At 39.0% G+C, this 27,886-nt stretch overlaps 1 protein-coding gene and 1 long non-coding RNA gene across 2 annotated transcripts in view; one reads left to right on the forward strand and one right to left on the reverse strand.

Moving 5' to 3' along the window:
- The window catches only part of LOC105391923, a 129,267-nt gene that overhangs the window by 39,436 nt on the left and 61,945 nt on the right, over positions 1-27,886 (reverse strand). The window contains exons 2-5 of the mRNA XM_038120466.2: positions 11,021-11,074; positions 4,184-4,287; positions 3,481-3,613; positions 79-199 (exon numbers count right to left, since the gene is read on the reverse strand). Of these exons, the coding sequence (XP_037976394.2) occupies positions 79-199; positions 3,481-3,613; positions 4,184-4,283 (354 nt within the window). The 5' untranslated portion in view covers positions 4,284-4,287; positions 11,021-11,074. The remainder of the gene's footprint in view (positions 1-78; positions 200-3,480; positions 3,614-4,183; positions 4,288-11,020; positions 11,075-27,886) is intronic.
- LOC125489420 lies at positions 8,910-27,778 on the forward strand. Its single transcript, XR_007266978.1, has 3 exons — positions 8,910-9,054; positions 16,780-16,781; positions 27,766-27,778. It is a non-coding gene; the product is annotated as an uncharacterized LOC125489420 (long non-coding RNA).

Genomic DNA, 27,886 nt, shown 5'->3' on the forward strand with positions numbered 1-27,886 from the left:
TAATGATAGCATCGCATAGGCATCCCACAAGGTAACATCCTATCACCCTCTCTCCTTCTATTATGTCTACCCACTGACCCGGTGGTCGGGCGCGCGGCGGGCGGGCGCGGGCCGCTCGTCGCTGTACTCGTCCCCGGAGCGCTCGCCGGTGAACACGGAGTCGTGCGACACGGAGAGGCCGCTGCCGTAGGCGCCGGAGCTGGTGGAGAGAGAAGGCTAAAATTAAAAATAATTCAGACACTGCTGGTGGAATGATCGATGCTATCAGATTGTGTTACGAGAGTAATGGAACAGATATCGCTACTATGCTCACTTTGTGCAGTATACTCTTGCTAAAATGGCTGATCTCAATGAGATGACTAGCTGAGACCAACTAGCTCCACCAACTAAATGGCAGATAACTAAGGTGGTGGAAAATGGTCCAAGCAAGGTTCCGTTCGTGATAGCCATGAATATGATAGAATGAACTTTTTTAATACCCTGTATAATTAAATGAATAGAAGATCATCCACTCACTTCCTCCTTTCCTGGAACCGAGATCACACACCTCGGTTCCAGAATGAACCCCTGAGTAACCCCCTTTCGGCTCAGTACACCAATTCTGCAACACCCTGTATAAGTAATCCACTCACTTCCTTCTGTCCTGGGTCTCGTGCAGCAGCTCGCTGGTGGAGCAGCTCCGGGGGTCGGGCGCGGCGTCGGAGCCCCGCCGCCGCTCGAACATGCGCCGCAGACCGCGCAGGAAGCGGTTGGTCTTGCCTTCGCCTGGAACTGAGGTCACATAACCTCGGTTCCAGAATGACGCCCTGAGTCACCCCCTTAGTATACCAATTTTGCCACACGATGTATAGGGTGTTCGGTGCATTTGCAACCTAACACCTTGTGTGCGCCCGCCGCGCCGCCGCCGCTTGGCGACACTTTACCTAAAGACATCAGTTCACGTTCGGACAGCAATTACGCCGCGTGTGCTCACCAGCATATCAATAATTATCATTGTTCACCATCAGTCCATTCTAGTTATAACATATTGAAGTGAAATAAACTATTATTAATTAATCAAGCATCTTATCATTTGAACTCTAGTACTTTAACGTACATTTTTGGTCCTTCGAAACCTCTCGAGGATCACGCGCGTCGGTATCGGTAACTCGGAACTTTGACCCGCGTGTGACTTGTGTGAACCAGTGAAGTGGTGGTGAACCTAGCAGATTGGATTTCAGTGAGGATACTCCTCGCTTATCAACTACAGATAGCAAGGCTTTGTGTGTGACGCAAGCTTGCACTCAGCATCAGCATCAGCAGCAGCAGTAATCAAGTAAGATCTACCCTTACTATACCTTATCAACCATGAGCATGGATACAGCAATGGATTCTCTCTACGAGAGTCAAAAGAACATCTTCGAAGCCATGACCAAGCTTCTTTCTAATATGAAAAAAGACCCTGCCGATAGGCGGACTGTCGACAACTGTAGGCGGAAAATGGAAATGTTAGATTTATTATGGTCGGAGTATGACGCCAATAATAAAAAACTCCTTCCATATGAGTCTATGGAGTATCAATACTTTCAAAACGGTGAGTTCGAATCAACAAAGAAGCTCTACCGTGACATCAAAGCATATATCGAGAACTTGGAAGGTGAGATCAAATCAAGCGCCGGCAGGACAGCAGCAGGTCAGCAACCAGCACAGCAGCAGCAGACTAAGGAAAACCCCAACCTGGGACATCAGCACAGCAGCAGATATCAGTCACGCAGCAGCAGGCAGTGGAGCCTGCAGCACAACCAGCGGTACAGTATAAGTCGAGAGGGACTAACAGCAAACTCGACGACTTACTCCGTAAGCAGACAGTTAATTTCAAAGCATTTATCAGAACGGTTAATACTATAAACATCGAATCGGTATCCGAGAGATGGGAGTTTCAGGATTTATTGAAGTCTCTGGACAGCCGGTGGACGGTGATTGATTCTCTTCACTGGGACATCATCGACGCGTTGGAAGGTGAGGAGGACGACGCATATGAAAGTATGTTTAGCAGACATGAGTCAACATATAATCGTATCAAAAAGGCGCTAAATTCTAAGATGTGGTCAGTTTCACACATTGAAAAGTCTACACCTACAATAGAATTACCAGTCTTCACGGGCAGTTATCAGCAATGGGTGTCATTTCGAGATCTATTTTTAGAAACCATACATAAAAATCCATCGTTATCAAGTGCACAAAAGATGCAGTTCTTAAAAAGCAAAGTGAAAGGCGACGCCGAGCGACTCATTCAGCATTTATCAATCAGCTCAGAAAATTACAGCATCTGTTGGAAAATTTTAGACCACCGTTTCGAAAACAAGAAGTTAATTTTTACTTCACATGTCAACACTCTTCTGAATTTACCGAACATGCAAACACCAGCATGTAACCAAATTAAAAAGTTACATGACATCACCGTGGAAAGCCTCCATGCTATTAAGAATCAAGGCGTGGACATAAGTACTTGGGATCCTCTCCTTGTGCATCTCTTATCGCAAAAATTAGATAGCATTACGTACGGCGAATACGTCGAATCATTAGGCAACTCGCGAGAACTACCAATTCTACAGGATTTCCTAGATTTCTTGGAACTTAAATTTATCACGACTACATCTTAACACGATTTACATCTTATCATTTGAACTCTAGTACTTTAACGTACATAGGGCAACTACTCACTTCCTCTAACCAACCGAGGTGTGTGGTTCCAGAATGACTCCCTGAGTGGCCCCCTTTCAGCTTAGTATACCAACTTTGCCACACGCTGTACTACCACCCACGCTGTACGGGCCACTACTCACTTTCACTTGTAGGAAGCGGTTCGTCTTGCCTCGGTTCCAGAATGACCCTCTGAATCGACCCCTTTCCGCTTAGTACGCTAATTTCGGAACACCTCTATAGCTCATCTACTCACTTCCTCCTGTCCTGGGTGTCGTGCAGCAGCTCGCTGGTGGAGCAGCTCCGGGGGTCGGGCGCGGCGTCGGAGCCCCGCCGCCGCTTGAACATGCGCCGCAGACCGCGCAGGAAGCGGTTTGTGAAGCCTTCGCCTGGAACTGAGGTCACATAACCTCAGTTCCAGAATTACCCCCTGAGTCACTCCCTTTCGGTTTAGTATACCAACTTTGCCACACGATCTATACAGCTGGAACCGAGATCACACACCTAGGTTCCAGAATGACGCCCTGAGTCACTCCCTTTCAGTTTAGTATACCAACTTTGCCACACGATCTATAGGGCAACTACTCACTTCCTCCAACCAACGGAGGTGTGTGGTTCCAGAATTACCCCCTGAGTCGCCCCCTTGCGGCTTAGTACACCAACTTTACAACCACAACCTATACAGCGAGTTCACAACACTGCGTTGCGACGTCGCATCGTGCCACTCGCTCGCTCTCTACCATTGAACACTTGAGAGTGGGAAGGAGCCAGCTATACAGCTATATGTCATCAACTCACTTCCTCCTGTCCTGGGTCTCGTGCAGCAGCTCGCTGGTGGAGCAGCTCCGGGGGTCGGGCGCGGCGTCGGAGCCCCGCCGCCGCTTGAACATGCGCCGCAGACCGCGCAGGAAGCGGTTTGTCTTGCCTTCGCCTGGAACGAAGATGCGAGGTGATTAGTCTTAGAAGTAGTTAGTGGTGTATAGGAGACAGTGACTGCCAAGCCTTGATTTTATGGCAATAACCCTCCAGTATTGCAGTGGATTACTACGGACACAGCGTTTTGCATTTATGTTCAGGAGAAATTGGGATTTTTACACTAAACCCAGCAGCCAGGGTATCTCTGAAAGACTGCATTCTTCGTGTTCTAATCGTTTCGTTGACAAAAACAAGGGCTAGATCAGATTTGTTGACTAGGATTAACCAGTCCTATTAGCGTCACGCTTACAGGTTAGCATTAGAAGGAAGGTAATTATCTGTGAGGTTACAAACTATAGTCACTTAAAATTTACATAATGAAATGGTAGTGCACTGGTAATATCTGCCGAAGCACCTTTACACATATAGACAGTAGTGGCTGCATAAGGAAAACCTTGGATAGTATGTTGTTGCGCTCCTTAGAAGAGGAGGCCTATACCTCCAGCAGAGGAAGATTATGACCATGATGGTGAGGAAGTCATGGCTAGCAACCATTGTAAATTGACCAGTCGTCCCCAGTACTTACCATGTCTGTGAGGGTCGACGTGCGGCGGCCGATAGGGCGGCTCGAGGGAGCCTTCCCGAACACACGACATCAGACCCGCGCCGCCGCCGCCGCCCGACATGCGTCTGGAAGACAGAGAGAGAACATGTTAGTTGTGGTGGGAGCGATAGAGATGGAGATGGGTTTGTCAGGCAGGGTTGGAGCCAACTGCGCAGCGATCACAGGATTCGATACTATTTTCTAAACTACACAAACAATGGAAAAAACAAATGTCACTTTTGGAACTTTGCCTTACATTTTGACAGTGACAGTTGACGATACTGTTATTTATCCAAAGTTTGTGTAGTTTCGAAAATAGTATCGTCTGACAGAACTCTTATTACATTCGAATAAAGGTAGTTTTTGTTTGTACCAGATTTCTTTCCCCGTGGAATGGGATATAGTTTCTTTTAGTGAAAGGTTTTTAGGATGAACCTTTCAGGCTCACATCAAAACCATCCGGCTTGCATAATTCTGTAGGTACCTTTATAATACAGAGTCTTATTTTCTGACGACCAACACATACATGTAAAATAAGATGAATAAGCATTTTATATGCAAAATTAATACTTATCCAAAATATACCTATACAACAACGATTGCTAACCTTGGATTTACATAAAGTTTCAAGATTGTTGGGAGAAATACCAATAAATCCTCGGTCCGCAAGAAAGGAGTTCCACCCGCACAATTGACTTGTTTGCCCTTGCTCTTGCTCACGTCGCCTAGGTACAGTCGGCTAGATAAATCATTCAAAGGACATCCGGCGTTTTTGCCTATTGTTTTGAATTTGAATAACTACAAAATATAAAATCTGGTTTTGACACTATGGTTTAAAAGTATTTTGATTTATGTTCGCAACTTTTCAAAAATCGGCGCAAATTGCCATACAAAATGCCCAATGTCCTTTTTAGTACATTGTAATTTTATTTTTAGAAAATAAGTAGGTACTATTAACAATGTATGTGTGGACTACGACCTACGACAAATGATTCTGGTTTAGAACCGATTATTGATCAGAGCATTCATACAAATTGTCTAAACCTGGGTTTAAACCGAAGCTGTCTTTTGTCTTCGTTTTGTTATAAAGGAGTCCATGTAGTGTAGGTATGTATTATTTTACCTGCTACTTTGTAATCATAAGGTGGATAGGTATTGACCAATATTAAAAAAGTATAAAATTCAGTTTTGCACTTATGAAGCTGACTGTACAGTCGGTAATGTGCCCTCGCCCTCTTTATTTTAGATTCCTTGCTCTCTGATCCTCGCTGAAGGTCTGGAGCAGCCCGGGAAGCCTTGGAGGTCTTCAGCATGAGTTATTTATACCTGCATACATGTGTACATAGGTACAATAACTAAATCCTACTACATATTATTATAAACGTGAAAGCTTATTGGTATGGATGTTTGTTACTCTTTCACGGGAAAACTGATACAAAATTTTGTTCAAATTTGGTATGGAGGAAGATGACAGCGGTGGTAGCTCAGTCGGGCAAGCGCCCGCTTCTCACGCCAGAGTTGCGGGTTCGAATCCCGGCGCTGACATGTACCAATGAGTTCTTTTCTGAATTTAAGTACAATGTATACCATCGCTTTTACGGTGAAGGAAAACATCGTGAGGAAACCTGCATAATCTAGATTTAGCACATCTAGATAATGTGAACCCACCAACCCGCAGTGGACCAGCGTGGTGGGAAATGGTCCAAGCTTAGGAAGGCAGTTTAGACCTTGGGGATATGCACAAAGGTTCCATTCGAGAGAGCCAGATGCAGGTACTGTTACCCCCACAGAGAATAGAATAGGTATGGAGGAAGCTGACAGCTTCAGCCCTGAATGAACTTTAGTTAACTTTTCATCAAAAAATTCCCACGGGATACATAACTAAAAAAACAGGTACCTAACCATCAAGTTTATATGGAGAAGTATTTTTTTATTCGCGTATTCCCATAGTCTTAGAACAAAAAACAATAATGAATATTCATCACTCCCCGGAGTAACATCTCTGACTAACTTTAGTCATTTGAAATTTTACTTATTTCTAAGCACTCGGTAATATTTTATTTGTCCTTATAAAATACTATGGAATAGAGAATATATATTTTTACTATCGTAGGTAGGTTGATCAGCTTAGAGAATATGAAATATGTTTTTTAATCGCTTATAATTTTTAGTTTATCTACTATTTAATTACCAAACGTAGTTTTAACACCGTGTACCTATACTTAGGAACATACATACATGTACTTACATAGTCAATATCAAACCGTCTTTCCACTTCGCCGTGTAGGGTAAAAATCTTTCAAATAACCAATTTATACCGCAAAATATAAATCTTCGGTTCCACATTTTCTGGTGACAATTTTCGCGCGTTGTAAGCAATTTTCCGTAATCTTCCCACGCCGGTGTAGATGATAAACGATAGGTACTACATTACCTATGTACATAAACAGTACATAGAGCTATGTGCTAAGCGTTTTCGGACTCTAAATATGAATTTATGATCTAAAGGTAAATTGCGCAAATTTTTTAAAACATTTGATTAAAAATTTTAACAGAATATTGAGATAATAATATTATAATAATCTTTATTCCAAAATCATTCTTAAATTCTTGTTTTACATACTAATATTTTAATAATTAGAAAAAATATTTGAAACGATAACACCGCTTTTTGCAGTCATTGTTCACTAGGTATAGAAGGTTTACATCTGGACCAATATACCTAAGTAACTATATCCTTAAACACTTAAATTGAATAAAACGGAGTCCTATCAACTCGAGAACAATACATTAATATTACATAAGCTAAGGCCATCAAGAGTCTCAAAATTTGGCCTCGCATATGACCCGGTTCCCACGGGGGAAAGAAAATGGACCTTGTCGTAAATTCAGCTTGGTAATAACTAATAAACCTCTTGGTAATTGTTAAGTAAGTTAAGTTTCATCATTTGTGCAACATGACGTGAGGGTGCCAATTTCAAATGAGTTGTGTCTAAACTCCCCTTTATGATTATGACAGGAGTGACTTGGACTTAGTGCTAAAAGCATTTTCTGCCAGCCAACCTACATGAAATTCAAGTTTTGCTAAAGGCTATCTTATTTAACAGTTTATTTATTACATACGAGCATGTAAAATTAACTAAAAGAGATTTGACAGCATGTACATAGGTTGTAAAAATAATATGACTTTATATCTGTTCAATACACATTTATGAAATATAGCAACTCTAAGGTACATAATAATCATACAAAACGTTATTACCACCCATTTACCACGCAATCTCGCATAGAAACAAAAAATAAAATTCCCACGAGCTATAAAACTACAACCCTAGTAGTACGGTGAATGCTCTCTTTCCCTCCCGAGGTGTGTGTGTAGCTCTGTCCCGCTCTTTCGCAGCATCCCTATCGATTGGTCGTTTCGTCCTTGACCTTGTGAGGGTAAACACGCTTCGTCCCTGTACCACGGTCGCAATATCGCTGAGCTGTCGTTTCAGGGTCAAAGGATTTCAGCGTCGGTTTACAGTGCGACCGTTCCTTTTTTCATTTCTCTTATATCGCACTTTCTTAGTTACACGACTGCCGAAGGAGGAGGGTAATGTTTTTTTAGGGAAGCAATTCCTTATATGACTGTATCAAACTCATTACCTACCTACCTATAAGCTATAAGGGAGTATTTTATACACTAATTTGAACCTCACACATATAATAACTAGTACCAGCCATTATATCGGAGTCTGAAGTCATGCAAAGGCATTGAGGTATAATCTACTATGTGACTCGTCCTGTGTGGAAAATAAATTATACTAAGCCATTTTACTCTTTTAGCTACATTTATTTATAACATGACGCTTCTGAAACTTATTACCCCCGCCCCGTGATAAATGTGTGAAAGCGACACCTATCATATTTCTTGGTAAAGGTTGAGGATTTTATGTTACCGTGGTTTGTCGAGCAAGTTCACTCCCTGAAAGTTTTAAAGCTAAATATTTTATATTACCACTGATATTAGTAAACTTGGATTCCTGAATATGATTAAGTCTTAAGTCCTGTAATTACGTACCTAAACATGATTTAATAAGTATTTCTCTAATCTAGCTGTTCTCGTTGATTATACTTACATTTAAGTATGAAGAATAATTTTATTGTTGCGATAAGAAACGTTTTTTGGTGTTGGCATTTTTTTGTAGCAAAGTTAGCTTTTACTGACTGTATTTGTGTCATATAAATTTCACTAACGGGTAGGTTAGGTACACCTTAGAGTGATAAACGTATAGCATAAATATTCAAATCATGATTTCCAAGTAACGATATAATTCCACCTGGTTTAATTTTACCACTAAATAGCTGTTTAATTTACCAACCTTCATCAAAGCACTGTAACGACAGCTTAAAGTTTTAACATCAATGATTAAATTACAAGATAATTACCAGTTCTAACTTTAACCAAAGAACTTTAGTTCTAAACGTCTATCGTAATCGCTTTGAATCTAACGGTTGTAATTTTCATCGGTCCGTTTTTTTTCTTATCTTATTGGTGACAAAAACTAGCACTAGACAAGGCTTTGTCACCTATTGACAAGTGGTGAAATTTGGCCACAGTCAATTCAGACGTACCACAACCACACCACAGCCACAACCACACCACAACCACGCGGTGTGGTCGGGCGTATATTTTGTATTGACAATGAATAATCCAATTCACACGTGCCACATTTTGCCGTTGTCATCGACCACCTTTGTAATACGACCACATCGCAACCACATCGCAACCACAACGCAACCACATCGCAACGGCAACGCCGCCACGCGGCGGCGGCACCGCGGCAACCTGTTCTCCGTATTAACTGCACGTGGGTACCACATCGCAAAGACAGCGACAACACAACCACATCGACATTTTGTCGCTGCAACAACGCAACTGCAAAAAGCCGCTTCACACGTAACCACAGCTTGACCACATTTTGTCGCTGCGACGTGGTGTGGTTGTGGTACGTGTGAATTGACGCTAACGTCAGTCGCTGACTGCCCAGCTGGCCTAGCACGGGCGCAGGACGCGCACATCAAGAGTTCAAGACGATACTAAAGTTATCCGTCGTATGACACTTCATTCGAGAAAGCCCATATACGGCGAGTTGCACAAACATATTAAATCTATATTAAGGACCACTTGCACCGACATATTAAATCTAGATTTAGTGTCAAATTTTATATGGACTGACGTTTCTTAAATCGACATTTGACACTAAATCTAGATTTAAATTGTTGGTGCAAGGGACCCTTAGTGTTAAATCTCAATTTAAGCCATATATTTACATAGATTGACGTTTCTTAAATCGAGATTTGGCACTAAATCTAGATTTACTTAATATATGTTTGAGCAAGTGGCCCTTAGTGTGATCAAAAATCGCAATTCAAAGTGATCGCGATAGCTAAAAAAACAATGAGTATAATGGTTCTCCTGCCACGGCAATTAAGACTTTCAGTTTCAGCTGAAACAGTCGGAATCCCACTGACACCTGCCATAACTTGGGACGAAACACGAGTTTTCACTCAGCGGGTATTTTGAACTTTTAGATCTGGTTTAAAAACGTGCCCGGGTCTGGTTATTTTGCGTGGAGCTAAATTTGTTTTTGTGTAACATGGAGAATGTTTATGGAAATAATTCAGCCGCTTTGATTATGATAATATACTCCTTATTCCTACATTTATGTTTTTCGGTTTAAAAAAATATATAATTGAACGCCCATTGTACATGTACACAGTAGTATAGAAGAGAAGCTCTGAACCCCAGACGCCTTCTACCTACAATAATACCTAAGTATTTATTCAGCAGCATAATTTTAAAACGTGCAAGTATTTAAAAGTGTGATAGTTATTTTTGCAGCCCAGTGTATTTAAAACAGTTTATAAGAATTAATCCATCATAATTCACATACGTGTTAACAGCAATGCTGAATATTGAATTATTCATAATGAGAACTCATATTAAATACAGTCTGCGAGCGGAGTGTGAGTTTTTCACCGTTCGAGTAGTGGCGAGTAAACGCGAATTTGTACCTCAGTCACACAATAATAACTATACACTATCTCACCGCTAGGCTCGAAATGTAAAAGAAAACTTCCACTAGGTCCTCCAAATAAAGATTATAGAGTTTCTCTTGTTCTAGAAATTTTGATTGATGTCTTCGGTTTAAATTTTCACGACTACCCACTTAGCATAATAATAATATGTAGAGTTAGCATAACTGTTCTAATTTTGTCATTTGCATATGATAATTCGATGGTATCTCTTGAAACTAACTGATTTTTATTAAATTAAAATGTACTAAAAATTTAATCAAAGAACAGTTTTGAAAATAAGTAAAACATAGTAACGTATTTATGTAGGTAATAAAAGCATAATCTCTCGATTTAAATTGACGTTTAACTGGAGCCTTCACATATGACCTTTACTGAATCTAGGTTAGGTCATTGCGTTGGCACCTAGGTCATAGGTGGACCTAGGCGCTTCCCGGCCATGTAGAGTACGTAATTGACACTTGACGCTAACAGCTCTTAAAATATAAAACAAGACTAAAAATTGATCCGCTAACTACTGATTTACGTATATGAAAAACTATAACCGGTTCTAAACCAGTATTATCTTTTATTCTACATTTTATAATAAGGCTGTTGAGATTATATTATATTTTGAACGATAAATGCACTAGTTGCTAGATTTGATTATTCTGTTGGAACTTAATTTCACCGCATAATTCGGTATATGTATAAGTAAACAAGTAGGTACAATGGTACATAGTAGGTACCAGGACTCACCTGGGTGTTTCAGTATGTTTTCATTTCCGTTGCCATGGCAATGACCTCGATGACCTGAAAACAAGGAAATACAACATTAGGATCATTAAATACTAGAAAAAAAACTCAGAGGATAGATTTATACCATATTTATACATAATATTTTTTTTATATGGACTTGAAGAATTCTAATTTCCATCATATCCATACAAGATAATCGTGCGGTGGTTTCTCAGTCGGGTAAGCGCCCGCTTCTCACGCCAGAGATGCGGGTTCGAATCCCGGCGCTGACATACGTACCAATGAGTTCTTTTAACTTAAGTTCAATGTATACCATCGCTCTTACGGTGACGGAAAACATCGTGAGGAAACCTACATATTTAGATTTAGCACATCTAGATATGTGAACCCACCAACCCGCAGTGGACCAGTGTGGTGGGAAATGGTTCAAGCTTAGGAAGGCAGTTTAGACCTTGGGGATATGCACAAAGGTTCCACTCGAGAGAGCCAGGTGCAGATAATCGTTCAAACAAACATACTTGAATAAAACTTATATATTCTTTACCTATACCATGGCAAAAATATGAAAAATCAACAAAACTCTTATAAATAAGTCTCTGTAAAAAAAGCTTCACAAACTTACAGACTTTTCCGTAGCTGTACCGAAATAGCAGTAAAAAAAGTAAAAATATAAAACATTCTCCCATTAGCAAGTCAAACAGGCCCTGAAGACAAGTTGTGCTTGAAAAGAAGACAATGAGGGTAGAAATGGAAACACTTGGAATAAACAGGTCGTTTACTGGAACGCTAACAACGACTATTTAATTCTTCCGTTTTTAAATGAGTACCAAAATATACCTACAGTATACAAAATACTTCTGAATTAATATTTGTAAAGAAATAATATAAATGTTTTTACGAATTTATAGGCGGTTCACCGGATTTTTTATGCGTTACTCTAGCTTCATTATCAGCCAATAATCATCCACTGCTGGACATAGGCCTCACCCAAGGAGCGCCACAACACTCGGTCCTCGGCCTTCCTCATCCAACCACTACCGGCTACCCGCCTAAGTTCGTCAGTCCAGCAGGCAGGTGGGCGTCCCACGCTGCGTTTGCCTGTTCGTGGTCTCCACTCGAGAACTCGTCGTCTCCCCGACGGTTATCGATATGACCAGCCCACTGCCACTTCAGCTTGCATATTTTGACAGCGATGTCGGTAACCTTAGTCCTCTGACGGATAACCTCATTTCTGATACGATCCATCAGACTACTCTAGCTTGCTTGACTTAAAATTGAAACAAACGATTAAAACCGCAAATTTTAAGAGTTAAGAATGAGATAGAGTCGCAGTGGCAACGCTCCGAAACTACGTTTTTGGAAATCTAGAGTAACTTCGATTCGATTTTTTATTATTTTAGGCATATTTGGGCCTTGGGCTTGGATTTTAAATCGTCTTACCAAGATCTTATATATTTTAATATACCTAAGTAAACGTAGCCAGGATGAGGTCAACATAATGTACAGTAGGTGTTTAGTTTTGTAGGTGCGATAATTAAAAATAAATCACTCACTTCAGTCAGCTTTGATTTAAAATACAATTAGGGTTAATGAATAAACTCCAGGATACAGGTTAAAAGGCTCTCGCTGCTCCATACATATTCATTCGCAATCAATTCATTCTAGAGCAAATTTAGTCCGGCATTTTGCGCTCCAGGCTAAAATATACCCGTAGGTTTACTTTAAGCTAAAGCCAGCAAATATGTTATAAAATAAAGTGGCCATGTTAAATTAAAAGTTAAAATACCTACTTTATTTATATACTTACAGATTTTCATAAAATTATAATAATAATAAAAATAATATGTAAGAAGGGGTCAACCTTAGTTTACTGAAAAACTTTTTGGCAAATGAATAAACGTTTCTGTATTGTATTTGTATTTTGTAATAATCCACGACCCACTCGTTCTGACCTAAGTCCAAACAAATTGATAGTTTTCTTTTTCATTTGTCTAGGTACAAAAGTGTATTCGATGTCAACTTCAGTCAGATCAGAACTATCAAGATGTAATTTTTACCGTGCGATTGCATGGCTCTTATTCTTTCGTTTTTATGTATATCTAGTAAAGCCCCTTCATGTAACGTGCGACGTCGTACGTAGTTTCACGGTCCGTGTAGTTTTATGCCATTTTCACACCGTCTCGTCTCGGCCCCGTAAAGGTCGTGTTATTTATGTCAGTCGATGTCAAGCTTTATTTGTTTACATTAAGGTGGTATACTTTTAATTAACATAGGATTAGGGATGTTCCGTGGTTCTAATCAAAGTTTATTAGAAGTTACACTTACCTTGTGAATTAAACTTTATAGTCAGCGTAAATTTACCTCTAACTATTGGACTTTGCATGTTTCTCTTCCTAGACAATTTATTCAATTACATGTTTTCAAAGCATTTAATGGAACTTACCGGACAAAAAGTTATACAAAAAATCTAGTTTTCCAAAAACATCTGAAACAAAATACTACTCAGTTTAATGTGACAAAGTCCTATTCGGCTTCAGACTGAGATCGAAAATACCTTTGCCGCGCCCAAATCCATAACAATCTGTAAGTCCCTTGTAAAATATTACAATGGCATTGATTACAGGATTTGAGGATACGGGCTCAGTAGTAATGTTACCCGTGTGATGGTGAACTTATAGCCACCGTAATAAAAATAAGAAAGGCTCTTTTTTTTCATGTGTACATACATGTATAGGTACGTAAGGTTGACTGGAAGAGATCCCTTTTAGCAATAAGGCCGCCTACATTGTATTATGTTTTATTTGTCATTTTGAATTTTAACTTAAGTGTTTTTTATCTACAATGAATTTATATTACTACCACTAATGATTTTATTATACACATAGTATATATTCTACTTTAATAAATTAATGTATGTAGGTATTTTTACTTTTTTCGTTCCAATAAACTTTCAAATCTCATCGCATTGATTTGTGCCCATTTCGGTACCTCTCCCGCTCTCATGTTTATTACTGAAAGGAAATTAAATCATGAAATCGATTCATACATCCGATGTGTCTGCCTTGCTTCCATGTCGACACGCTCACTTTTGCAATTTATATGACACGTTGTTAACCCACTGACGAAAAATGGGGTTGTTGTGAGTTTGATGGTAGTATCTGAGGGTTCAATGTGTCATATTTGTCTGTAGCGCCTCTGGTACAAATCGATGAGAAACTTTTATTTTGAGAAGAGAAATTATGATATTCATGTCATAATCTTGCATGTAGTTATTCAGTATTCTTTGTTACTCTTTTACCTTCAGGGGCACCTCGTTCACTTTCTATCATTGCCAAAGGATCTCATGATCAAATTGTCGAGTTTGTTTTTAAAAAGTTAAGTATTTATCAGTCCATACGAAAAAGAATACCAGTCAAACGCAAAGCCGCCCTTTTTGCTTCGTCGTAGTAACAGGTTCCAGCCTACACACAGACACCCACTATACTATATCTACCATCAGTACCTAAGAATGATAAACCAGTATATCGCAGTTATAAATAAGTCATAAGGATCGCGTGCCTTAGATTAACGATATACAAACAAGATGCAGTGTCAGTGCAAAGGAAACCTCTCGACAAATAACACACTACTTGTACCACTGAGCTCTTATTTTGAATTAGTTCGGTTAGAAGATTTGGGACTTTATTCATTGGTACAATAGTTGTGATTAGGTTGAACTTAAAAAGCTTTGACGGTAAACAAAATAAACCGACAGTATTGTGCTTTGTCTTTGTATGTGACACTCCATCGTGTTCGTATATTGTTAGTCTAAGTCGCGTCCCGACAGACATGCATTCCTGCCAGGAATAGACAGTAGACACCCTCCACACACTTGATTAAGTAAAATGATGTTACTGAACGCCTGCGCTAATGAAAATATACCGTTTTATCCGACAGAGAAGCAAAAAGGAGGGTTTTTGTGTAAATATAACTCGAGCTTGACGCTTTTGTTTTGTTTTTCAGAATACTTCCAAAGCTTTATTGAAAAAAAAAACGTTAATAAACAGTATAATCCAACAAGAATAACGACCGGGAGAATCAATTTGGATGCAAAAGGAAAGGCCACATCTTCAGAATCTGTAGATTCTGTAGCGCTTGTTCCCTTTTTTCATCTGGGCTGCTGGGCTGCTGATAAAATAGTATATACCTGAAGTGGTCTAATTAGGTTATCACGAATAAGTCAAAGAACTTATTAAACACAATAAAACCCGTGTAAAATGAAGCAGAGCCAACGACCGCCGCCGCCGCCGCCGCCTTGACTCTCTATATAGTTCATGCTTGAATGCCCCGGGACTGTTCCACTAAACTTTACCATCTAAAAACTGATTTTACAACGCCGATTTTGGCCTTTGTTGTTTGGCTTTACTCATCGTAAGTGAAACATTGTATGAAAAACACAAGATTTATTATCTGTGAATGAACCATCCTAATTAATCCTAACTTACACTGAGTTGCAGAAAGGATCTTTAAGTTAATGTCGGCATTAAATGTATTGTTGCCTTGCTTTGACAGTATACGGACAGAAAGAGACAGACATAGATTTAATGTCGACATTAGCTTAAAGTCCCTTTCTGCAACTCGGCATTATTAATATTATAAATGCGAAAGTAACTGTGTCTGTCTGTCTGTCTGTCTGTTACTCTTTCACGCCAAAACTACTGAACGGATTTGAATTAAATTTGGTATACATGCGGTCTAGACCCTGGGAAAGAACATAGGCTACTTTTTATCCCGGAATTCCTACGGGAAAACTTTTTAAGGCGAATAGAAGCGCGCGTGAACAGCTAGTAATAAATAAAAAATAAGGTAGATTGTGTGCGATGATTTAGAGAGCAAAAATGGGGGACCTGAGAAATAATATTTTGTCAATTTACACACTGATAATAATTAATCAAGGGCAAAAAGCATTCGTTGAAAGTTAATGTTCCTCAAGAAAGCTACCGGGACTGTACTTTTTCAGCGACTTTCCTAAATAAATAAATAAGTTTGTACTTCAACCATTACTATTTAATATCTACTAATATTCACCGTCTACAAATAACCACAGCCCTGATTGACGCATCAAACATAGGCTTTGGTTCAGCAATCTTGAATAGTGGAATCGTGTGTACATTTGTCAAGGTCAACAGTAAGAAAGTCCAAAATTAACGCCCGTGAGAAGCTGACTCGGTTAGTATAATACTAAATTAATGAAAGGTTACAAGATGCTCGAGATTCGTATTCAAACTGATGTGATAATAGAATAGATAGAAGTGGTAGCTTTTTAGGATTAAGTATGCCTTCCCATCAAAATACCAAAATACAACTTATCAATATATATGAATTAGTATCTACCTAATAGCATAGAACATATTTCATGTTTAATGTTACTCTTTAAATAATACATGTTGCGCATGCATATTTTGTGTAACATTGTAGATGTAGAACAGATATTTTTGTTGTATTTTGAAAATTTTGTAACGTTTGTTATCTGTTTCGTAATACGAATACTAAGCATACTATGCTTCAATTTGAAGTAGGTATGTCAATACAACATGCCTCGATTTATTCCACCCGTAGCTAAGAACCGTAACAATAACCTCACATTTTCCGCGGAGTCGGGTAAACCGCTGAAAGGGTTTACCTTCCAATATTCTCGCTACGCGGTGCGTGCTATAGGGAAACAGATTTGGAGGGCTTTGGAAATCTTGTTAGGTTTCCAATGGAATATCCCAAAATAGACGTTTTTCTTGGCCCGTTTTCTTAGTAGGTATAATTAAATGTTTTTATTGTGAATTGAAGAACTTGATTATTTGATAGGGATCCGAATAATATAACAATGATTGGTATTGTATACGGTACAAAAAATATGCTGCTTTTTGTGCCATACACACTACTGTCAGTGTCAGTCACTATCGTTTTCTATACGATCAAACAAACCTAAACTCAATTTTTTTACTTAACTACAGCCATTTAATGTCAATGTACATAATGTCTATTTAAAAGGCAATTAACGACGTTAAGAACCATTGATTTCCGTCACGCCAGCGGCTGCTAATGATCCGTCCAGTGTCGAGTGGCCGCGCAAAAACAGTAGAAACTTACGCATCGGGGGTCACTCTATCCTAATCCTAACTAATATTATAAATGCGAAAGTAACTGTGTCTGTCTGTCTGTCTGTTACTCTTTCACGCCAAAACTATTGAACAGATTTGAATGAAATTTGGTATACATATGGTCTAGACCCTGAGGAAGAACATAGGCTACTTTTTATCCCGGAATTCCCACGGGAAAACTTTTAAAGGCGAAGCGAAGCTCGCGGGAACAGCTAGTATGACATAAAACTAAGTATCGGAACGCTGCTACGCGAGCCACTCTATTTATTTATTTTTATTAAATTTACAGTATTCTTCTTGTTTCCGCTACTCCTCCGAGGAGTCTGAGGCTGACAGACACCAGGCGCTTCCATCCTTCTCTGTCGGTGGCCAGATTTTACAGTATTAGGAAAACTTAATTAATTTATTATCTACGTAACAATGAAAAAGTAAATTATGTTACAAAAGTTTCCACCTCTAGGTAGACCAGATAGGTCACAGGATACAGGGATCTCATTTTTATTTTTTTAATTAAATTAAACGTGCGCATTTCACGACATCTCGTCGCAAAACAAAACACAAAAGTCGCAATACTTTTGAACGGCAGAACCGATTTTCACGAAACATGAAAATAATTATTCAGTCGTTTGGGAGCTACACTACCACCGACTGATACACATACACAGATGCACAGACACCTGAAACTGATAACACCGTTCGTTAGTATTAGGTTAGGAGGTAAATGTTTTGAAATATTTGAGCTCTGTGGGTGTACCACCAGTTTTCTCTATGATTTACGACGAACAAGCAATACTTTGAACATCAAACGAGGCATAAATGAAGAGTATAAATGTTTGGACTGTTGTCAGTTTTCGACATTTGTTTATTTATTTACTCTCTCTACTCTACTCTCATATTCAATCAAGCACTGACCTAAATATGTGTATAAATATTTATTTTGTACTTGTCATTCTCTGCGTAAAATATACGTATAATACTTGTTAACCTATACATATATAGGTTAAAACTATCTCTTCTCTCTAAAGGTAGAGATTACTTGTACAGAATGTACAGAAGGATATTTATTTATAGGTTAGTTGGTATTTTGTATTTTTCACTTTTAATTCTATCATATTATATTTATAAAATGTACCTACATAATATAATTTGGTACGATGATCTATGTTGCAATTCAAAAACGCTGTTATTAACTTTGTTAAAATACCCATAACAGTTGCAGGTTTGTTTGGAAACCGCCATTTCCTTAAAAAGCAAGACACCATGAAGGTTTTAATTCGGCAGAACTCCTTGTTTCATTTAAAACTCTGACGAAAGAGTTTCGATTGTCTTTGGATATTTAGATAGGGCGAATTAGCAAAGTTTTTGACTAAATTACTCAGGTGCCTACCAAGTAAAAAAATCTAATCGATATTACCTACTTTGTAATACAAACATTGTTTCAAAACCATTAAAATTATTAAACATTTACATGAATTTGGTATCGGTACATCGGTAGTACCTAAATACTCAGCTTGGAATAGTTAAATCTGGCATTGTTAATAGGATTGCGGTAAATTCAATTAGGAATTGTAAAGGCAAATACAATAATAATGAGATTATTATGTTAATTCCACCAAATGCTATTTTTTTGTGGTTTACACTTGTGTAAGTAGGTATTACTTACTTACCTAATTAGTAATTTTAGGCAGGTAGCTAATTTGAGTAGGTAACAGGGTTTTCGTTTATATATATTTTTCCTATTAACCCCAACTTAGTTATGTCTGCCTATAAACAATAAAAAATCAGTAAGAAACGAAATTGGAGACGATTTTTAATACTTTTTTACGGATAGAGACACAACAACACTGTATGTGAAAAATATTTATTGTACTTATGTCTAATATACATAGCAAAGGTAAGCATTTACCTCCTTATTTTAGGTCAGGAAGTAAAACATAAACGCTACATACTCGTACCTTCTTAGTTTTGAATCTTTGAAACGAGCCAAGGCGCAAAGACGTGTGTTGGTTCGTCCCCATTTTTATATCTTCGTGTTTCTATTTCGTTCTAAGCTTCTCTCCACGTTTCCTTTGGAACTGAGAACGTAAACTTCACACGTGGGACTTAGGTACAAATGTCTCTTCTGAGTCGCTTTTGGTTTTGTTCTCTGTTCTTGTTCTTCTCTCTTTAAGTCCCATTTAAAGCTGTTTATGGCATGAGGTACGAGACACTTAAGTCTCTATCTCTCTATTTTAAGTTAAACATGAAAGTGTTTTTCGACAAGACGACCGAATGGCGTAGTGGTTAGTGATAGTGACCCTGACTACTGAGCCGATGGTCCCGGGTTCGATTCCCGGCTGGGGCAGATATTTGTTAAAACACAGATATTTGTTCTCGGGTCTTGGACGTGCCCGTAAAATGGCAATAGGCCCGCCCCCTATTACATTGGGACTAACATAACACTCTCGCGAAAAGTGGGTGCAGCAATGCACCTCTGCCTACCCCGCAAGGGAGTACATTAGTACAAGGCGTGAGTGCGTGTTAATTAATTAATTATGAAAGTGTTTTTGTTAAATATATAATTTCATTGCTGTTAAAACTTAAGATAAAACACACACATTAAGACTTATAAATAAAGAAACAAAAACTTATTCAAAATTTAAACGTTTAGTGTAGGTATTCTTGTATTTACTACGTTGTGCTGTGTTGTGTGTACTAGAAGTAGGTAAGTACCTATGTAGCTACGACTAAGCTTATGTTTGTTTACATCGCAACTTTTATCGGATAAATGAATGTACTTTGATTTGCCGTTATCGCGCTGATGTAATACCCTTAATCTGTAACACACACGTTCGCGATACGATATTGATAGAATCCGACCAAGCTAACTTTGCAACAGAAACAAGTGACCAAAACCCAAAAAGTGTAACTTTTACTTTTAATTTTTTTAGGGCTAGAGGTATTAGGGCCAAATTACCATTGCGGGACTCAGATACGTAATTTAACGTAATGTTCATAATATGTATATTATTTGTAATCGTCTTTATTTGTATTGACATAAGTAGGTATAAGTATAATAAGTATAAGTTTTATATTTTTTTCATTTAGTTATTATTAAGTAGAATGTCTCTAAATACGGTGAGACATGGATGCTCCTACATCACGTAAATAAACCACGATACGGCTATAAACCAAAATAGTGTGCAATAGGGACATCCCTATTTCTCGTTTTACTAGAGCGGTCTCGTAGGGTTACCACTTTTTGGAATAAGTTATTATAAATGCTTATATTCTTAGCACAATATTCAGGGAGTAATATTTTTCGTACATGTATCATGCATGTAAAAAATAGTTTTTCAGAATGATAATATAAAATTCTTTTAAATCCCATTGATGTTGTGTTGATGATGGACAAAACCAAGACATAAGTAAGTATTATTATGTTTTCTTATAAAATGACCACTAGGTTCTTGTGGTAACCCTAAGTATTTATGTGAGTCCAGGTTGTTCCTGCAATCGGCTCGCGAAGTGAAAGTCTGGCGGTTCGCCAATTGTCTGGAACTATTTCTTATTTGGGATTAGTACGGATTCGGAGTTTGCTTGCAACATGGCCTTTTGTTTTGAAATGAAAGTGGAACCAGTGCATTTCACGATTGCTGCTGTACATTTTTATCAGAGTTTCAGTGCTATGTTATGTATGCTAAATATTTACAATCTACATGGTGCTGAAAAATCTCGAATATTAAGCCAAAACGGGGAGACTAGGAACAGGTCAAGCTGATTTTGTAAAGTCGTAGAACAAAAGTTTTTCAGCGTCAATCGAATGATCCTCTGTGTCACATCCTTTCAATATACCTACCACTTTTGCAAAACACTGTAAAAAAAAAAATCTGTGTGTGCTCTCACATCGGTGCTCTGACGATATTTTCCGTAACTTTAAAACAACCATCATAATAAATAGAGTGGGCCCAATAATTTCCCCCCATAGTTACCGATGACCTCCAAACAAGAAATCTAAAAATAGCCTCAACGGTTTCCTCCACAACAATAAAGTGCTCAGACCGGATCTCGTTTACCCAACATTGTGGTTTACCAGGCTTGGAGACCGACTGACGAGCGAAATTCAGGGTCCAGCCACATTCGCCCCATTCCGCATTCGACCCGGTCATATTCGGCCCGAATTTCTAAAAGACGATAAGGCATTGTGGCTAGCTTAGTAGGGTAACCACCACCGAACATTAACCATCCTGCAGCGCTCGTTCGTCAAATCTGACGTAACTTATGAATCTTTCGGATGTTTGACAAGCGAGCAGTGGCGACGCTGCTTATTGATTGTTAATTTGCTGATGTCTGGGTGGTGGAACCAGAAATGATACGTCACTCGAGGAGACTGCAATCGTGCTCATTATCATGATCACTTCCTAACACAAAAATACTGGACATAACTTATAATTCCAAATCGCAAAACCCATTTCGGCACCGAGAAGCAATATTCATGCTCATTTTTTATTTAGGTGTTGTTCCTGTAGATGTATGTGTTGTTTCTGTGTGTCTTTGAAATCAACGAATTTTCTTTCTTTCTTTCAAAATATTGCCTCAAAATCGTTGAATCCCGGCGCCGGTATTGAACCCCAGCGACATGAGAAACAAGATGGCCGCCGCTGTTGTTTCGTCAGCGCTATCGGCGCATCTGCGCGGGCGCATGGAGTTGCAACAATGTGGAGACTCGCTCGCTCACTCACTGGGTGTCGCAATGGTGGGCTCTCAGTTTGGACGGATGAGGTGGACCCACCACCGAACATTACGACGCCTTTTCTCTATTGTGTACGCCTCATGGCAAAGCACGGCATGTTCTAACTTACATATAAGACCATTGTAACTAAACTGTGTCTATGCAAATAAATTGAATTTGAATTAAATTGATTTTGAATTACCAATTAACAATCCATATCGGCGGTATCGGTAGTACGGTATCATCACGACCCATTACGTCCCCACTGCTGGGGCACGGGTCTCCTTCCAGTGAAGGAAGGGTTTAGGCCTAGTCCACCACGCTGGCCAAGTGCGGGTTGGTGGACCCCAACACAAGCAAGCTTGTGCTGAGAGAGTTGTCGGGTAAGTGGGCAACCCGACTGTCAGATGTTTTCAAGCCGCCCGAAGGCCTCTGACTAGGTGAAAAGGCTTGGTAGCCTTATGTTCGGATCGCTGGTAGTAGAAGCAATGTTTATTGGTGTATTAGAAAGGTTATTGACATGAAAGATAACTTAATACCGCGATGTAGTTTGCGGGATAGTGACATCTATGTAAATACGTAAATACTACTTGATAACTGAACATACCGCCCACCAAGAACGTACGTTCTTTATTACCACCCTCACCATGAGGTCAAGGGGGTAACTCCACAAGATGCATGGACTTGATAACAAGCTGATAAGGACCTACATGCATCCTGTGTGCTATAAGATGTGGCTGGTATATATACAGTTATTTACATTAATTTTTACAATATAATTTTGATAAGTGCTAATTTACAATGTAATTTTGATGGGATCTTCCGTCTTCGCTGTTGCTGTTGTCACTGGCACCGCTGAAGTGGCAGGCGATAGGCACGACGACACTCCGCTCGTGAGTGTCGCCGCTGGCATCCTGTCACCGGGGGCACTGGACCGCTGCTGATGTCTGCTTTGTCTCTGGCACCGCTGAAGTGGCCGGCGATAGACACGATGACGCTCCGCTCGTGAGTGTCACCGCTGGCATCCGGTCACCGGGTGCACTGGACTGTCTCTGGCACCGCTCAAGTGGCAGGCGATAGGCACGATGACGCTCCGCTCGTGAGTGTCACCGCTGGCATCCTGTCACCGGGTGCACTGGACCGCTGTTGCTGGGGCCGCTGACTCCGGTTAAGTTGACCCGAAGCGCGCCTTGATATGTCCTGGTGCCGCTAAGTGATAGGCGCGGTGGCGCAGCTCGCGGCGCCACTGCTAGCACCCATCACTGGGCACACCGGAGCTCGACTGCTGATGCAGCCATCCCTACCGGAACGATCCTCGGATCGCCCGGTTGACGCCTTCAGAGACGATGCGTCTCTGATTTCTAGCGCCTGATCAAAAAGTGGCTACTACTAGGGTGGTGTGGTCAGTGACCACATCCACCTGGATCCGGCTCGAAGGACCATGAAAAGGCTTGGTAGCCTTATGTTCGGATCGCTGGTAGTAGAAGCAATGTTTATTGGTGTATTAGAAAGGTTATTGACATGAAAGATAACTTAATACCGCGATGTAGTTTGCGGGATAGTGACATCTATGTAAATACGTAAATACTACTTGATAACTGAACACTAGGCTTAACGACTGCTGCCGAAGCAGCAACCGGGACCCACGGCTTAACGTGCCGTCCGAAGCACGGAAGCGTCCAGAAAAGCACCGCTTGAAATTGGTCACCCATCCAATGGCTGACCGTGTCAGTTGTTGCTTAACCTCAGCGATCAGTTACGATCACTGAGGCCCGCTCGACTACGGACGCTTCAGCAGTACGGTACGGAAGCTTCGGTAGTACGGTAGCTGTAACTGATTTAATTATGTTAGTCAGATCTGCGGAATTTATTGACTAAGAAATTTGTATTTGCACACCGAAAAGAGAAGACTATGGTCTATGTATGCGTGGATTTATATTTTGTTATCTTCACGATAATCGCCTTTCCTGAACGAGGAGTACCTATTAAATATATGTGACCTGCACCAAATAATTAAACGTATTTAAATATATTGCTGTAAAAGATAGCGAGTAAAATATTTAATTTTGATTAAATCTATGCGTTTTTCAAACCAGGATCACGAAAGCTACATAATATTACTTTTAAAGCCGTCTCAGGGTCCAACGAGAAACAGACCAGTCAAAACATTTCGTTACCGACATTATTGTGTATTAAATATTAACCAGCCATCTCCACGCATTGTGCCTGCTTAGATCTGATTAATGTGATTATGATTAAGTATTAAGACGTTTTAATCTTAGGAAAGCTTTTGTTCAGATAAATTATGGTATATTGTTTTTCTATACTTAGTGTATTTTATTTGGGAACCAAACTGATATGATGATTTGGAAGGCATCTCCATAGGTAGGCATACGGACGTCCAACTTATTTTTTTTTTTAAATTAAAAATAAAAATTAAATTAAACTATAGTCAGCGCATCAGCCTGGCTATACAGAGAGGGAACGCTGCCAGCCTCCTCGGAACCATCCCGGGCGACGGCAGCGAACTAAAAGAAATATTCTACCTTTGATAAACTCCTGTTTATTAAGGGTAGAATATTTCCAGGCCAGTTATAAGTATTTTATATTATCAACTATAGTCAGCATAATATTTAACTTATCGTATAACTAGTTGTTTCCGCGAGCTTCGCTTCGCCTTAATATACAATTTTTTTACCCTGTATAAGCAGTTTTATATACTTCTGCTGAAAATAACACATCGCCTTCTAGACGTGTAAAGTTAGGACCGAACTAAAGTTAACAACGTTAGGCTTAAAGTTTAAAACTGTACCAAGTTTAGAGTGGCAACTGTTGTATTGAAGAAAATTCCTTCAACTACCTACTGTTCGTATAAATAATACATAAATAAGTAAGGAACCTAATATAGAACTTACTTACCTAAACTCTATAACATCTGTAACTAATGAAGAAACTCTACCTACTTACGTACATAAAAAAAACTCATTTAACGAATTATTTACTAAACTGATAAAAAGGCTAATAAAACTTTGTCATTTAAACAAGCATTAGAAAAAACAAAGTCTATACTTACCTATGAATCTGACTGTACTAACATACATACATTATACAATATATAATACCATAACAAACGTCAGTGGCAATCGGTAAATTAACTAGAAACAGGGGACGGTCGAGGCCACACTAAATGGTGCGAATGTAATACGGCTAATTAACATAATCAGGTTCGTGTGGGCACGCTTCATCGGCTATCGTTACTATTGTATTTATGCGTATAATAAGTGAGATTTTACTTACATATATGTAGAGCGGCTCATTTAGATTGATCGGTATCTGTTTTGTATTCTATTCTCAGTGGAGGTGTAAGTACCTGCACCTGGCTCTCTCAAATTGAACCTATGTGCATATCCCCAAGGTCTACACTGACTTCCTAAGATTGCACCATTTGCCAGCCACCACGCTGCTGTGGGTTGGTGGGTTCATGTGCTAAATTTAGATATATGCAGGTTCCCTCACTGGAAATATCAGTTATAGTCCTTTAAATCCGAATGCAAATCGGCATATCCTAAACCAATAACAATAGCTACCAATGAATTTCGCCACACGCTTCAAAAGGCGTGCGGTGGAGAAAATGGGCCCTGAATCCTGAATAAATGAATACAGTGTAAATAGTATTGTGTAGGTACTGTAACATACATACATGTATAGTCACCGCTCCTATATCCTGTCCATCACAATATAAAGTGTGGCCTTGTCTCTCTGTACCATCTGTTTGTTTGTTTATAGTAAAGAGTAGGTACATAATTGGTACTATTTCAAGAATTCAAAGATTTTTTATCGATGGTAGATCAGTCGGTTAACGCCCGCTTCTCTCTCGAAAGGATTCTGATACAGGATGCTGCAAAAGTGATGTAATAATGTAATGTAGGAATATATTTATATATGTATGTTTATCATTTGTATAGCTATTATGTATAAGTAAGTATATCTCTGTGTCTTGATTTAAGTAGATAAACTTCTCTCCTCTCAGCCTATCGCACTACCAACCACTTTCTCGACATCACCAAAGGTTAACTGGTAGAGAATGCTACTAGCATTAAGTTCGCCTTTGTACAATGTTTTTTTATGTGCAATAAAGAATTTATAATAATAATGTAGTAAGCGGTAGGTGTAGAACAGAACTTGTTCAGAATGTATGACCTCCTGAGTCATAACACAACTTACTGCACAACTTTTGAAACAGTCTTACAGTAACCTATGTACAACCTGAATAAGGCGTATGTTTACATTTCTATTCACTTCTATTTAACGAACCCAAACCTATGTATAAGTATAATACCTACCTATCTATTTATTTATTTATTTATTTATTTATTGGTTTATTCAGGTAATCAACAGCATATTACAGTAAATTAAAGCCTAATACATGTTTTAAATTGTATAGCCAATAATAGATTACCCCATTTATACAAACAAAAGATAAGTACTGAGCAAACAGAAATATTCTACTTAAGTAGTTCTACAAACTTACAAAACTTACAAAAAAAAAAAAAAAAAAACCAGTATTTTATTTTACGCATTTAAAGAAAATAAAATAAAAAAGAAGCAACATGTTAACAATTAATATTTCCTATACAAATAATTATAATAATACATAGATATGTATACATACATCTTACATACGCATATATAAAAAAAAAAATATACTAAATATATTTATATAAATACCATTGATAAATATATAATTTTAATAGATTATAATTTTTTCTACCCAAAGAAGTTCAAAATTTATGAATATATATTTAGTTTATAATTTCATAAGAACCTACTTAACGAAAAATAATTAGGAGATGTTACGTTTCCAATAAATTTCTTATTATATTTTTACGAAAGGTTGGTTTTGATTGATGGAAAGGATCAATTTCGCCAAATAGTTTATTGTATAGCCGTGTTAGACGAGTAAGAGGTTCATTGAGGCCGTAATTGGTGCGGTGAGGGGGCGCGTGCAGCAGCGCGGGGCGGCGCGTGCGGCGGCGCGGCGCAAGGAACAGCACGCGGCCCACCAGCTCCGGACAATCCACTCGAGAATTCATCAGGTCATACAGAAGCATCATATCAAGCATTATCCTTCTGTTTTCCAGAGATAACAGGTGAAAACCATTGCATCCTTCTTCATAGTTTAGGTAAGAGCGTCTAGTGCGGTAACACAAAAATGAAATAAATTTCTTTTGAATTGATTCAATATGCTGCTTGTGAATGATGTAGTTGGGAGACCAAATACTGCAGCCATATTCAAGTATACTTCTCACGTAAGCAAAATACACAGTCTTAATACACATCGAGTTGCTAAAAACTGAGCAAGTACGCATAATGAAACCTAAAGTTTTATATGCCTTAGTGCAAATCATGTCAATATGTTGAGTAAGAGAAAATTTTGTGTCCAGATATACACCGAGATCCCGAATAAGTGAAACCCTCTCCAGAGGAACGTTATTGATAGTATAATTGCAGATAATGGGTTGTCTTTTGCGACCAAAGGAGATTATATTACACTTTTTTGCATTAACTGTTATGCGGTTACGCTGATAGTATTCTTCCAAATTATAGAGGTCGTTTTGTAGCTTTGAAGCATCTTGTATGTTTGTAATATCTGTGTATAATTTCGTGTCATCAGCATACATCAAAAACCGAGAGTGTTTAATACATGTATAAACGTCATAGAGGTAAGAATTGTACAGGAGAGGCCCTAAAAGAGATCCCTGTGGCACGCCCGACGGAATAGTGACGTAATTCGATTTGTAGCCACCAACAACTACCATCTGAGAGCGATTGGAGAGATAAGATTCCGTCCAACGGAGAAGGTTACCACTGATACCTAGCTTTTCAAGTTTTTGAATCAGGATGACGTGGTCCACACGATCAAACGCCTTCTCAAAATCCGTGTAGACCACGTCAACCTGACGACCTTTTTCCATATTACTTATAATATAGTTAGAAAATATGCTGAGATTAGTGATAGTG

This window comes from Plutella xylostella, chromosome 14 (genome assembly GCF_932276165.1).
Source record: "Plutella xylostella chromosome 14, ilPluXylo3.1, whole genome shotgun sequence".
Classification (NCBI taxonomy): domain Eukaryota; kingdom Metazoa; phylum Arthropoda; class Insecta; order Lepidoptera; family Plutellidae; genus Plutella; species Plutella xylostella.